This window comes from Oncorhynchus keta, chromosome 10 (assembly GCF_023373465.1).
Source record: "Oncorhynchus keta strain PuntledgeMale-10-30-2019 chromosome 10, Oket_V2, whole genome shotgun sequence".
NCBI lineage: Eukaryota > Metazoa > Chordata > Actinopteri > Salmoniformes > Salmonidae > Oncorhynchus > Oncorhynchus keta.
Genome location: NC_068430.1, coordinates 67,312,007 through 67,326,565, shown reverse-complemented (window position 1 = coordinate 67,326,565; position 14,559 = coordinate 67,312,007). Strand labels below are relative to the sequence as shown.

The 14,559-nt window shown below is 46.1% G+C and overlaps 1 protein-coding gene across 1 annotated transcript; it reads left to right on the top strand.

The window, feature by feature from the left end:
* Positions 1 to 7,796: 7,796 nt before the first annotated feature.
* On the top strand, positions 7,797 to 12,286 carry LOC127931918 (uncharacterized). The gene is made up of 10 exons (XM_052526068.1): positions 7,797 to 8,115; positions 8,405 to 8,524; positions 8,818 to 9,013; positions 9,121 to 9,174; positions 9,280 to 9,451; positions 9,552 to 9,588; positions 9,702 to 10,424; positions 10,541 to 11,138; positions 11,521 to 11,613; positions 11,775 to 12,286. Exons 1-10 carry the CDS (start codon positions 7,918 to 7,920, stop codon positions 12,284 to 12,286), a joined length of 2,703 nt encoding a protein of 900 aa, XP_052382028.1. The 5' UTR covers positions 7,797 to 7,917.
* Positions 12,287 to 14,559: the final 2,273 nt, after the last annotated feature.

Sequence of the window (14,559 nt, the reverse complement as noted above, 5' to 3'; positions counted from 1 at the left end):
AAGTTAAATGTATTTCCTTATGATCCTGTACCCCAGGCTGGGACCCTCCAAGCTAGCGCTGGAGAGCAGGTGCTCCAGACAGACGTCATTTCCACTGGCCATGATGGAGTAAGGCTGCCAGCCCTGGGAGACTGCCCCAAGGACAGCCCTCTAAATGTAGGAAACAGCTTTTAGTTCTGATGCAAAACGTCTGGTTGTAACGGAGACCAGTTGGTTGTAATCTAGTAATATGACGGGTCGAAAACCAGTTTACAACGAGATAATAACACCATTAAGACACATGGACCACCTACTAGTTAGAACTAATATTATTGGAATTCTGATTTTAGTTCTGATTGTAATTCTAAGGTTATGATTTATGGTTGGAGAAGTGGGCGTAATAATGGAGGGCTTAAGTTAAATGTATTTCCTTATGATCCTGTACCCCAGGCTGGGACCCTCCAAGCTAGCGCTGGAGAGCAGGTGCTCCAGACAGACGTCATTTCCACTGGCCATGATGGAGTAAGGCTGCCAGCCCTGGGAGACTGCCCCAAGGACAGCCCTCTAAATGTAGGAAACAGCTTTTAGTTCTGATGCAAAACGTCTGGTTGTAACGGAGACCAGTTGGTTGTAATCTAGTAATATGACGGGTCGAAAACCAGTTTACAACGAGATAATAACACCATTAAGACACATGGACCACCTACTAGTTAGAACTAATATTATTGGAATTCTGATTTTAGTTCTGATTGTAATTCTAAGGTTATGATTTATGGTTGGAGAAGTGGGTGTAATAATGGAGGGCTTAAGTTAAATGTATTTCCTTATGATCCTGTACCCCAGGCTAGGACCCTCCAAGCTAGCGCTGGAGAGCAGGTGCTCCAGACAGACGTCATTTCCACTGGCCATGATGGAGTAAGGCTGCCAGCCCTGGGAGACTGCCCCAAGGACAGCCCTCTAAATGTAGGAAACAGCTTTTAGTTCTGTTGCAAAACGTCTGGTTGTAACGGAGACCAGTTGGTTGTAATCTAGTAATATGACGGGTCGAAAACCAGTTTACAACGAGATAATAACACCATTAAGACACATGGACCACCTACTAGTTACAACTAATAGTATTGGAATTGTGATTTTAATTCTGATTCTAATTCTAAGGTTAACCCTTATGTGACATGTCACTTAGTACCACCATGCCTATTGTGAAATAGGTGGTTTCTATGGTGATATGATTTCCCCACTGTTGTTATATGTCTCAGAACCTTGTGCCGAAGCCCCCACAAGGCCCCAGGCCCAGCCGAGAGGCCAATATACCAAAGGCAGAAAAGAAGGCCAGGGAGGTTATCAAGGCTAAAAAAGTCTAGGGAGGCTAAGTCAGAGGTGATATACGTAAGCCGCCAAGTAGTTGGTGTGTTGGCACTGCCTCAAACGCTTCTATCTCTAACAACCAGTTACAGTGAGTATTGATCTCCACTTCCAAAAATCTTGGATTTTTTTGATGCAATTCTAAAAGGATATATGGTGGAAGGATCCACTATTATCTACGACTCTCCTCTTTCTGTAGGTGTCCTGCCAGCTATCAAGAAGGGCACTAAAGTTACTAAAATGGAGACAACAGGTGGGTTGGTGACACAGTGTTTATTTCTGATTATACAACTTCAATAGAATCTTTACTGTGGTCACTAGCTTGTTCGGTGGTAATTCTGATTGTCTTCTGTATCAGAAACCCCAGGTCCCCTGACACCCAATGATGGGGAGATAATGATCTCCTCTCCATCTGTTGATGACCTCCTGACCCCAAAGAGTGATGTCACGTCCGAGGCTAAGAGCGATGATGCCTCCTGTCCAATTTCACCTGAGGCGTTCTCTCTAACAAACTTCCTGAAGTCTCACCCGTGAGTCCTGCTGTGAACCTCTATATGTGCAGAAAAAAATATAATCTATGTAAACACTAGTTTAAGTTGCCAATGATTCCTGGTGTTTGTTTGTTTTCCAGTCAGAGAAAGCTTATCAGGAAGTTCCTCAAACAAATGGTAAGTCCCGCATTTTTTCTGCTTTCATGGGTGGAGTGATCATTGGAAACAACTATCTTGTAACATAAAAACTACTAGCTGTCAGATTGTTGTTTTCTGTTTCTCTTTCTAAGAACGTGACAATAGGCGACCTGGACGAAATCATCGAGTGGGTGGTGTGTGTCTCCAGTGAGGTGTTCCTCCCAGTGATGGCTCTGCACAGGACCTCCAGACCAGAGTCGTCAGACTCATCCCGCTGGGGGTCAGGTGAGCCCAGATTGTCTCTGAAAAGTTCCACCAGCGGAGTTCTGAGCCGAAGGGAAGGCTCCTGGGCGGGCAGCCGCCCACTCCCCTTCTGAGACCGACAAGGAGCTTCAGGGCATAACAGATCTGTCTGTGAGTAACATCCTGAAAAGGGCCCAGGAGGACCTCTTCTCTTCTGGTGAGGATGACCTGGAGAACACCCATCCAGGTATTACTCTGACAGAAGAGAAGCTCTCCAGCATCTTCTCAGAGCTGTTCAGGGATGCCTGTGAGAGTGCCCAGCAGGCCGCCAGACGGATCCACCACATGAGGTCTGGAAGAGGCAACAACAGCCAGAATGGGAGTCGGCCTGGGTCGTCACAGGGATCGAGCAGATCCAACATGCCAGAGTTGGGAGAACTGGGGTCAGTGAGGAGTCCCAAGGGAAGTGACGTCCATAAAGTCCTTAGCGAGGGGGTCCCTCCCTGTCTTTGCCCTGTTTGGGGAGAGGCCAGGGGAAGTTGGGGAGACCAGCAGCCCTGCTGGGGAGATGGACGAGACCCAGACTGCCAGCACTCCCAGCATTCCCCGGTCTGGGCATGGCGGCAGAAGGAGTAGCCAGACCACCACTCCCACCACCGGCCACATAGAGGCAGGAGTCACAGCCAGTAACATCTTTGATGTTATTGTTCATCTGGCGCACTCTGACACTGACCGGGAACTCCGCCAGGAGTTCAGCAGTGAGGATGATGTTTCACTGAATGACATCATGGACATGAAGTCAACCCCGGCAGTGGAGTCCCTGGGTCAGATCCTGTCCTCATGGAAGCTGGTCAACATGATCTTCAGGGGGAAGGTCCACTACTTTGGGAAGGAGCTCATCTGCAAGGTGTATCAGATGCTTCTGGACACTGGTATGGGCAGGAGGCCAATGGCCCGCCAGAGCAGGTCCGAGCCCATCCTGAAAGACCTGGCTGCCAACCGTAGGCTCTCCAATGAATTCTTCACAGACGTGCTGTACATGTTCATCCAACGGGCCATTAAGAATCTGCTGGAGAACTTCTTGGGTCTGCCGACCACCCCACCAGGTAGAGACATTATGTGGAATGACAACTTTAACTGGATGTATAGGGACGGCTGGGGAACACCCCCACATCCAGCGAGGAGGAATTGTGGGACAGCGACTCCACCTGGTCAAGTGGGCATGGGGAGGAGGAAGGGACAGAGTCCCGTGGGAGGTGGGCCGCTCTGTTGGAGAAGGGCAGCTTCCTGACCTTCCAGTCCTCCAGCTCCCTCTCCCTCTCCGATGACAACAAGGAGGCACTAGGTTAGTTATTATGTTGTTTTTTACTGTCTTTTGCACACACACATTCCCCCTCTTTCTTCTCTCTTATTGTCAGTAATGGTATTTTCATTTTCTCTCCTCTTTTTTCTTATTTTTCTATACAGTGTTTGGAGACATTTTATGTGTGAAGTATTACTTTGAATCAAATGTCAAACTCATTCTATAGAAGGCCGGGTTTCTGCAGGTTTTCACTTCACCCTTGATTGATGAATTAAGGTCACTAATTAGTTGGAAACTCCTCTCACCTGGTTGTCTAGGTCTTAATTGAAAGGAAAAAACTAAGACCCGCAGACACTCGCCCCCCCACCCCATGGAATGAGTTTGACACCCCTATATTAAATAAATGTTGATTTGACCAGGGGCCGTCTGCCAGGTCCTGACCACCAGGGTGGGAGACATCCTGAACAGTACCTGCAACGACGATTGCAAGGCCAGGCTCATCATCCAGAAAGGTACACTTATAACCTGTTTTACCCATATGACCAGTAATAACAATGTAATAACCTGTGTAATAACCCGTGTATTACCATTATAGTAAATGTACTAGATACTGCATAGTGTTATACATGAATGTGGCTTTGAACCATTTCAGAATATGAGTGTATTTTCTTAGGATTGATTCCGGTGCCAGGGAAAGGTTCCCTGACTCTCGGTGTCCCTCTTCACCCAAGGACGAAGAGGAGGTGCTTGTGAGTGCCATGACTGTCACATACCCTAAACCCTCCACCTCAACCCAGGCAGCATGGGCAGCTCCTGCCCAGACTCTGGACGTTTTTCTGCCCAGACCCTGCCTGGATGAAGAAGAGGTAGTGCCCAGCTCCTCCTTGAAGGACAACTCTGTGACGACCACCCATGCAGCACTGGCAGCTCCTTCCCAGACCCTGGAAGAAGAGGTGGGAGAAGCTGAGGTGTCCGATGTGAGTGACAGCTCCCTGATGCCCACCAAGGCCCTTGAGAAGATTCCCTCCCTCCTACCAGGCAAGGTCCTTATCGAGGAGGACACCGTCAGTTGCAGCACTCCCTGGGCCACCGTCATGAGCCCCCAGACCCTGAAGTTTATCCTCCACGGCATCATGTGCCGACTGGAGGCCTCAGAGTCCCCCCAGACAAGGAGGGCCAATGACCCCTTCAGGCTGATGAAGGATCTCTTTCTGGAGGTCCAGCATGCCCTGAAGTATGCTGACATCTCTGTCGTCTTTGGCCTGGAGGAGAGCATTCAATTCAGGGGGGAGGATGCGGTGAAGGCCATCGTGAAGACTGCAGCTAGAAGATTGTCCCTGCGTTCGGACTCCAACCGGGCTCAACTGCGTGCCGCGCGCTCTGGTGTTGAGGCAGCCATCAGGTGCATGGCGGACACCATCACACAAGTCATAGATGACTATTCCGAGGACTGGAGTTCCGGCGGCCATTTTGGAGCCGGAGGAGACGTGCTAGTGGGAGGTCACACTCCTCAACCTCCTCAAGGAGTGACGTCACCCTCACGGAGGAGCTCCTGGCCCGGAGGGAATCCCTTGAAGAGGACCTAGAGGAGATGGCTGATGACAGCACTGGTTTGGAGAAGACCATTGTAAGCTCAGCCATCTCTGCCAAGTCCCAGGTAATTAGCTACATTTCTGAGAGCTCCGAGCCCAACAGCTGTGCCCTCTTCACAGACCTCGAGGACATCACCTCCACACATGTGAGACAGACAAGAACCAGTAGATTGTTTAGTTATTTGGGCTGTTTGATTGTGAGGCATCAACTCAAATCTGTTTCTCTCTCTACGAAGGAGAAGGAGAAGGAAGAGGCTATGAAGGAAGAAGTGAGGAAGTCAGGAAAGAAGAGCCGAATAAATAATAAGGACCAGAAGAAGAACAAGGTGTCTCCTCTTGGCAATGATAGTAAGTCCTCATTTCTGTCAGTCAACATGTGCGTCTGTCTTCAGCACACTATTGTAATGTAAGGACGGGAGACTATGATGAAGTTATCAGGGTCTTATTCATTAGCCACTAAATGGAAGAGAACAGACTAAAACAGGGAGGAACTTTCTTGAACTTGCCAATAACAAATTCTTGTTTTTGTTTTCTGTTTCAAAACATTTTGCTACTGTGTGCCTGAATGAACACGACCCTGATTTCATGCCCTGTTCTATGTCACCTGTTCAGGTACTGTGGCTGCAGATGAGCCGAAGAAAAAACAGGCTCTCTTCCCGCGGATCACAGCTGCCCTGGCAAGACTATTTTGCTTCCCCTGCAAAAAAAGATGCAAAAAGTAACTGTGCAGATACGAGTTTGGGAAACCCTGATACCACCTCCCCCAACCCACTTTCTAAAAAAACATCAGTGCCACCAGAAGAGGGAGACAACCCCCTATTCACAACTCATTTTTATTACCCCCCCATTTAATTTAATAAACACAACTTTCAGCTATTTTGATCTTCTTTACTTTTTTTTACAGACACACCTGCATGCTATAGATTCATAAGGTCAATTTGCTGTGTACTGTCTACAGTATCATTGTTATGAGTAGGTTCACTTTGTCAGTCATTATTTTTACCTTTATTTAACTAGGCAAGTTAGTTTAGAACAAATTCTTATTTTCAATGACGACCTAGGAACATTGGGTTAACTACCTTATTCAACAATAATGTAAACATTTCTGATTTCTGTAAATTACAGCTACGTATGACTAGGTTTCCTCACCAATAAATTATTTCTGAATTTAGATTCGAATCGATTAGATTAATTTATTCGTCACATACATAGTGTCGCAGATGTAATTATAGGGTACAGTGACATTCTTAAGGTCTGAACTCCAACAGTGCAGGTCAAAAAAAGATAAGCGAATGAAACAATATTAAAATTAATAATAATATACACCATATATACATTTTTATTTACAACATTTACAAACCAACAGCCTGCATTCATCCAGTTTGTATAAATTATGATAGAAGTGTGACATGACTGTAATGAGTATCTTGGACAAATAGGCAGTTGGCTTAATAAAACATGTATTCATAATTGGCAATATGTGGGCCTGCCCTGATCATATCAGTTTACCACATCTGTCTTCCCTCACCAAACCCATCAATGATTAGATTTATTTGACCATAATAATTTATTTGGTCCATATTATTGTCACTTAATAGATGTTATTTTAACCGTAGCTGTTAAAAGTCCAACAGTGGGAGTGTGCAGCAGACTAATGATGGCGCGACTTTAATTCCTGACTATTTCAGTTATGGCCAACAGAGGGCAACATTTATCCATAAAATACGATTAAACCTCACTGAACCAAAGTGAATTGGGTTACATTGTAAACTTTATAGAGATTTCGTATGTGATCAGAAACGATGCATTCATTTCCCAGAGTGGTCGCTCGCTGTGTTATTGTAGTTGACGTAATCGGGTACAATGGCATGACGTAATATATGAAGCTTTTACCCCAGGCTGGGAAACTGGAGAGCAGTTATTTCCACTGGCCTATGACGTAAACGCACTCAAGAGAAGGTTCAGTGCCTGCCTACTTCTGGCTCAGTTGGGTTGATGATTTACAAAGGAGAGTCATCCTCATGTTCAAATAAATCACTTTGAGTGGACAAAGATGACATTCTGTGAGTACAGCAAAACGGGCCAAGATTTTGTAAAAATAAATAAAATTGAAATGTATTTTAAAATGTATTTGTTTATAAAAATGTCAGGTCCAATCTGAAGGGTGCCTGAAAGCACAATGGATAGAAAGCATAAACGGTTGAGAATAATTCTTCAAAAAGTAAGTCTCATGAGTGATTAAAAAAATGTTTTAGTTAATTCTGGGGCTTTCTCTATTAATATATAATGGGGCTATCTTTTTGGTAGTATAGCCAGCCTATATGCTGTAAAAAAACAGATTGACATGATTTATAGTTGGAAAAGTGGGCATGATGGAGTAAGGCTGCCAGCCCTGGGAGACTACATAAAATGGAGGGCTTAAGACACATGGACCACCTTAAATTGGAATTCTGATTTTGTAGGTTATGATTTTCCTTATGATCCTGTACCCCAGGCTGGGACCCTCCAAGCTAGCGCTGGAGAGCAGGTGCTCCAGACAGACGTCATTTCCACTGGCCATGATGGAGTAAGGCTGCCAGCCCTGGGAGACTGCCCCAAGGACAGCCCTCTAAATGTAGGAAACAGCTTTTAGTTCTGTTGCAAAACGTCTGGTTGTAACGGAGACCAGTTGGTTGTAATCTAGTAATATGACGGGTCGAAAACCAGTTTACAACGAGATAATAACACCATTAAGACACATGGACCACCTACTAGTTAGAACTAATATTATTGGAATTCTGATTTTAGTTCTGATTGTAATTCTAAGGTTATGATTTATGGTTGGAGAAGTGGGCGTAATAATGGAGGGCTTAAGTTAAATGTATTTCCTTATGATCCTGTACCCCAGGCTGGGACCCTCCAAGCTAGCGCTGGAGAGCAGGTGCTCCAGACAGACGTCATTTCCACTGGCCATGATGGAGTAAGGCTGCCAGCCCTGGGAGACTGCCCCAAGGACAGCCCTCTAAATGTAGGAAACAGCTTTTAGTTCTGATGCAAAACATTCTGGTTGTTAGAACTAATATTATTGGAGACCAGTTGGTTGTAATCTAGTAATATGACAGGGTCAGAAAACCAGTTTACAACGAGATAATAACACCATTAAGACACATGGACCACCTACTAGTTAGAACTAATATTATTGGAATTCTGATTTTAGTTCTGATTGTAATTCTAAGGTTATGATTTATGGTTGGAGAAGTGGGTGTAATAATGGAGGGCTTAAGTTAAATGTATTTCCTTATGATCCTGTACCCCAGGCTAGGACCCTCCAAGCTAGCGCTGGAGAGCAGGTGCTCCAGACAGACGTCATTTCCACTGGCCATGATGGAGTAAGGCTGCCAGCCCTGGGAGACTGCCCCAAGGACAGCCCTCTAAATGTAGGAAACAGCTTTTAGTTCTGTTGCAAAACGTCTGGTTGTAACGGAGACCAGTTGGTTGTAATCTAGTAATATGACGGGTCGAAAACCAGTTTACAACGAGATAATAACACCATTAAGACACATGGACCACCTACTAGTTACAACTAATAGTATTGGAATTGTGATTTTAATTCTGATTCTAATTCTAAGGTTAACCCTTATGTGACATGTCACTTAGTACCACCATGCCTATTGTGAAATAGGTGGTTTCTATGGTGATATGATTTCCCCACTGTTGTTATATGTCTCAGAACCTTGTGCCGAAGCCCCCACAAGGCCCCAGGCCCAGCCGAGAGGCCAATATACCAAAGGCAGAAAAGAAGGCCAGGGAGGTTATCAAGGCTAAAAAGTCTAGGGAGGCTAAGTCAGAGGTGATATACGTAAGCCGCCAAGTAGTTGGTGTGTTGGCACTGCCTCAAACGCTTCTATCTCTAACAACCAGTTACAGTGAGTATTGATCTCCACTTCCAAAAATCTTGGATTTTTTGATGCAATTCTAAAAGGATATATGGTGGAAGGATCCACTATTATCTACGACTCTCCTCTTTCTGTAGGTGTCCTGCCAGCTATCAAGAAGGGCACTAAAGTTACTAAAATGGAGACAACAGGTGGGTTGGTGACACAGTGTTTATTTCTGATTATACAACTTCAATAGAATCTTTACTGTGGTCACTAGCTTGTTCGGTGGTAATTCTGATTGTCTTCTGTATCAGAAACCCCAGGTCCCCTGACACCCAATGATGGGGAGATAATGATCTCCTCTCCATCTGTTGATGACCTCCTGACCCCAAAGAGTGATGTCACGTCCGAGGCTAAGAGCGATGATGCCTCCTGTCCAATTTCACCTGAGGCGTTCTCTCTAACAAACTTCCTGAAGTCTCACCCGTGAGTCCTGCTGTGAACCTCTATATGTGCAGAAAAAATATAATCTATGTAAACACTAGTTTAAGTTGCCAATGATTCCTGGTGTTTGTTTGTTTTCCAGTCAGAGAAAGCTTATCAGGAAGTTCCTCAAACAAATGGTAAGTCCCGCATTTTTTCTGCTTTCATGGGTGGAGTGATCATTGGAAACAACTATCTTGTAACATAAAAACTACTAGCTGTCAGATTGTTGTTTTCTGTTTCTCTTTCTAAGAACGTGACAATAGGCGACCTGGACGAAATCATCGAGTGGGTGGTGTGTGTCTCCAGTGAGGTGTTCCTCCCAGTGATGGCTCTGCACAGGACCTCCAGACCAGAGTCGTCAGACTCATCCCGCTGGGGGTCAGGTGAGCTCCAGATTGTCTCTGAAAAGTTCCACCAGCGGAGTTCTGAGCCGAAGGGAAGGCTCCTGGGCGGGCAGCCGCCCACTCCCCCTTCTGAGACCGACAAGGAGCTTCAGGGCATAACAGATCTGTCTGTGAGTAACATCCTGAAAAGGGCCCAGGAGGACCTCTTCTCTTCTGGTGAGGATGACCTGGAGAACACCCATCCAGGTATTACTCTGACAGAAGAGAAGCTCTCCAGCATCTTCTCAGAGCTGTTCAGGGATGCCTGTGAGAGTGCCCAGCAGGCCGCCAGACGGATCCACCACATGAGGTCTGGAAGAGGCAACAACAGCCAGAATGGGAGTCGGCCTGGGTCGTCACAGGGATCGAGCAGATCCAACATGCCAGAGTTGGGAGAACTGGGGTCAGTGAGGAGTCCCAAGGGAAGTGACGTCCATAAAGTCCTTAGCGAGGGGTCCCTCCCTGTCTTTGCCCTGTTTGGGGAGAGGCCAGGGGAAGTTGGGGAGACCAGCAGCCCTGCTGGGGAGATGGACGAGACCCAGACTGCCAGCACTCCCAGCATTCCCGGTCTGGGCATGGCGGCAGAAGGAGTAGCCAGACCACCACTCCCACCACCGGCCACATAGAGGCAGGAGTCACAGCCAGTAACATCTTTGATGTTATTGTTCATCTGGCGCACTCTGACACTGACCGGGAACTCCGCCAGGAGTTCAGCAGTGAGGATGATGTTTCACTGAATGACATCATGGACATGAAGTCAACCCCGGCAGTGGAGTCCCTGGGTCAGATCCTGTCCTCATGGAAGCTGGTCAACATGATCTTCAGGGGGAAGGTCCACTACTTTGGGAAGGAGCTCATCTGCAAGGTGTATCAGATGCTTCTGGACACTGGTATGGGCAGGAGGCCAATGGCCCGCCAGAGCAGGTCCGAGCCCATCCTGAAAGACCTGGCTGCCAACCGTAGGCTCTCCAATGAATTCTTCACAGACGTGCTGTACATGTTCATCCAACGGGCCATTAAGAATCTGCTGGAGAACTTCTTGGGTCTGCCGACCACCCCACCAGGTAGAGACATTATGTGGAATGACAACTTTAACTGGATGTATAGGGACGGCTGGGGGAACACCCCCACATCCAGCGAGGAGGAATTGTGGGACAGCGACTCCACCTGGTCAAGTGGGCATGGGGAGGAGGAAGGGACAGAGTCCCGTGGGAGGTGGGCCGCTCTGTTGGAGAAGGGCAGCTTCCTGACCTTCCAGTCCTCCAGCTCCCTCTCCCTCTCCGATGACAACAAGGAGGCACTAGGTTAGTTATTATGTTGTTTTTTACTGTCTTTTGCACACACACATTCCCCCTCTTTCTTCTCTCTTATTGTCAGTAATGGTATTTTCATTTTCTCTCCTCTTTTTTTCTTATTTTTCTATACAGTGTTTGGAGACATTTTATGTGTGAAGTATTACTTTGAATCAAATGTCAAACTCATTCTATAGAAGGCCGGGTTTCTGCAGGTTTTCACTTCACCCTTGATTGATGAATTAAGGTCACTAATTAGTTGGAAACTCCTCTCACCTGGTTGTCTAGGTCTTAATTGAAAGGAAAAAACTAAGACCCGCAGACACTCGCCCCCCCCCCCACCCCATGGAATGAGTTTGACACCCCTATATTAAATAAATGTTGATTTGACCAGGGGCCGTCTGCCAGGTCCTGACCACCAGGGTGGGAGACATCCTGAACAGTACCTGCAACGACGATTGCAAGGCCAGGCTCATCATCCAGAAAGGTACACTTATAACCTGTTTTACCCATATGACCAGTAATAACAATGTAATAACCTGTGTAATAACCCGTGTATTACCATTATAGTAAATGTACTAGATACTGCATAGTGTTATACATGAATGTGGCTTTGAACCATTTCAGAATATGAGTGTATTTTCTTAGGATTGGATTCCGGTGCCAGGGAAAGGTTCCCTGACTCTCGGTGTCCCTCTTCACCCAAGGACGAAGAGGAGGTGCTTGTGAGTGCCATGACTGTCACATACCCTAAACCCTCCACCTCAACCCAGGCAGCATGGGCAGCTCCTGCCCAGACTCTGGACGTTTTTCTGCCCAGACCCTGCCTGGATGAAGAAGAGGTAGTGCCCAGCTCCTCCTTGAAGGACAACTCTGTGACGACCACCCATGCAGCACTGGCAGCTCCTTCCCAGACCCTGGAAGAAGAGGTGGGAGAAGCTGAGGTGTCCGATGTGAGTGACAGCTCCCTGATGCCCACCAAGGCCCTTGAGAAGATTCCCTCCCTCCTACCAGGCAAGGTCCTTATCGAGGAGGACACCGTCAGTTGCAGCACTCCCTGGGCCACCGTCATGAGCCCCCAGACCCTGAAGTTTATCCTCCACGGCATCATGTGCCGACTGGAGGCCTCAGAGTCCCCCCCAGACAAGGAGGGCCAATGACCCCTTCAGGCTGATGAAGGATCTCTTTCTGGAGGTCCAGCATGCCCTGAAGTATGCTGACATCTCTGTCGTCTTTGGCCTGGAGGAGAGCATTCAATTCAGGGGGGGAGGATGCGGTGAAGGCCATCGTGAAGACTGCAGCTAGAAGATTGTCCCTGCGTTCGGACTCCAACCGGGCTCAACTGCGTGCCGCGCGCTCTGGTGTTGAGGCAGCCATCAGGTGCATGGCGGACACCATCACACAAGTCATAGATGACTATTCCGAGGACTGGAGTTCCGGCGGCCATTTTGGAGCCAGGAGGAGACGTGCTAGTGGGAGGTCACACTCCTCAACCTCCTCAAGGAGTGACGTCACCCTCACGGAGGAGCTCCTGGCCCGGAGGGAATCCCTTGAAGAGGACCTAGAGGAGATGGCTGATGACAGCACTGGTTTGGAGAAGACCATTGTAAGCTCAGCCATCTCTGCCAAGTCCCAGGTAATTAGCTACATTTCTGAGAGCTCCGAGCCCAACAGCTGTGCCCTCTTCACAGACCTCGAGGACATCACCTCCACACATGTGAGACAGACAAGAACCAGTAGATTGTTTAGTTATTTGGGCTGTTTGATTGTGAGGCATCAACTCAAATCTGTTTCTCTCTCTACGAAGGAGAAGGAGAAGGAAGAGGCTATGAAGGAAGAAGTGAGGAAGTCAGGAAAGAAGAGCCGAATAAATAATAAGGACCAGAAGAAGAACAAGGTGTCTCCTCTTGGCAATGATAGTAAGTCCTCATTTCTGTCAGTCAACATGTGCGTCTGTCTTCAGCACACTATTGTAATGTAAGGACGGGAGACTATGATGAAGTTATCAGGGTCTTATTCATTAGCCACTAAATGGAAGAGAACAGACTAAAACAGGGAGGAACTTTCTTGAACTTGCCAATAACAAATTCTTGTTTTTGTTTTCTGTTTCAAAACATTTTGCTACTGTGTGCCTGAATGAACACGACCCTGATTTCATGCCCTGTTCTATGTCACCTGTTCAGGTACTGTGGCTGCAGATGAGCCGAAGAAAAACAGGCTCTCTTCCCGCGGATCACAGCTGCCCTGGCAAGACTATTTTGCTTCCCCTGCAAAAAAGATGCAAAAAGTAACTGTGCAGATACGAGTTTGGGAAACCCTGATACCACCTCCCCCAACCCACTTTCTAAAAAAACATCAGTGCCACCAGAAGAGGGAGACAACCCCCCCTATTCACAACTCATTTTTATTACCCCCATTTAATTTAATAAACACAACTTTCAGCTATTTTGATCTTCTTTACTTTTTTTTTACAGACACACCTGCATGCTATAGATTCATAAGGTCAATTTGCTGTGTACTGTCTACAGTATCATTGTTATGAGTAGGTTCACTTTGTCAGTCATTATTTTTACCTTTATTTAACTAGGCAAGTTAGTTTAGAACAAATTCTTATTTTCAATGACGACCTAGGAACATTGGGTTAACTACCTTATTCAACAATAATGTAAACATTTCTGATTTCTGTAAATTACAGCTACGTATGACTAGGTTTCCTCACCAATAAATTATTTCTGAATTTAGATTCGAATCGATTAGATTAATTTATTCGTCACATACATAGTGTCGCAGATGTAATTATAGGGTACAGTGAAATTCTTAAGGTCTGAACTCCAACAGTGCAGGTCAAAAAGATAAGCGAATGAAACAATATTAAAATTAATAATAATATACACCATATATACATTTTTATTTACAACATTTACAAACCAACAGCCTGCATTCATCCAGTTTGTATAAATTATGATAGAAGTGTGACATGACTGTAATGAGTATCTTGGACAAATAGGCAGTTGGCTTAATAAAACATGTATTCATAATTGGCAATATGTGGGCCTGCCCTGATCATATCAGTTTACCACATCTGTCTTCCCTCACCAAACCCATCAATGATTAGATTTATTTGACCATAATAATTTATTTGGTCCATATTATTGTCACTTAATAGATGTTATTTTAACCGTAGCTGTTAAAAGTCCAACAGTGGGAGTGTGCAGCAGACTAATGATGGCGCGACTTTAATTCCTGACTATTTCAGTTATGGCCAACAGAGGGCAACATTTATCCATAAAATACGATTAAACCTCACTGAACCAAAGTGAATTGGGTTACATTGTAAACTTTATAGAGATTTCGTATGTGATCAGAAACGATGCATTCATTTCCCAGAGTGGTCGCTCGCTGTGTTATTGTAGTTGACGTAATCGGGTACAAT

Excerpts from the sequence above, each read along its gene's own strand:
- LOC127931918 (XM_052526068.1), top strand. The coding sequence starts at position 7,918 with ATGATTTATGGTTGGAGAAGTGGGCGTAATAATGGAGGGCTTAAGTTA. Across the intron at positions 8,525-8,817 it reads CCAAGGACAGCCCTCTAAAT|AACCTTGTGCCGAAGCCCCC; the intron begins GTAGGAAACAGC and ends TATATGTCTCAG. Across the intron at positions 9,589-9,701 it reads GGAAGTTCCTCAAACAAATG|AACGTGACAATAGGCGACCT; the intron begins GTAAGTCCCGCA and ends TCTCTTTCTAAG.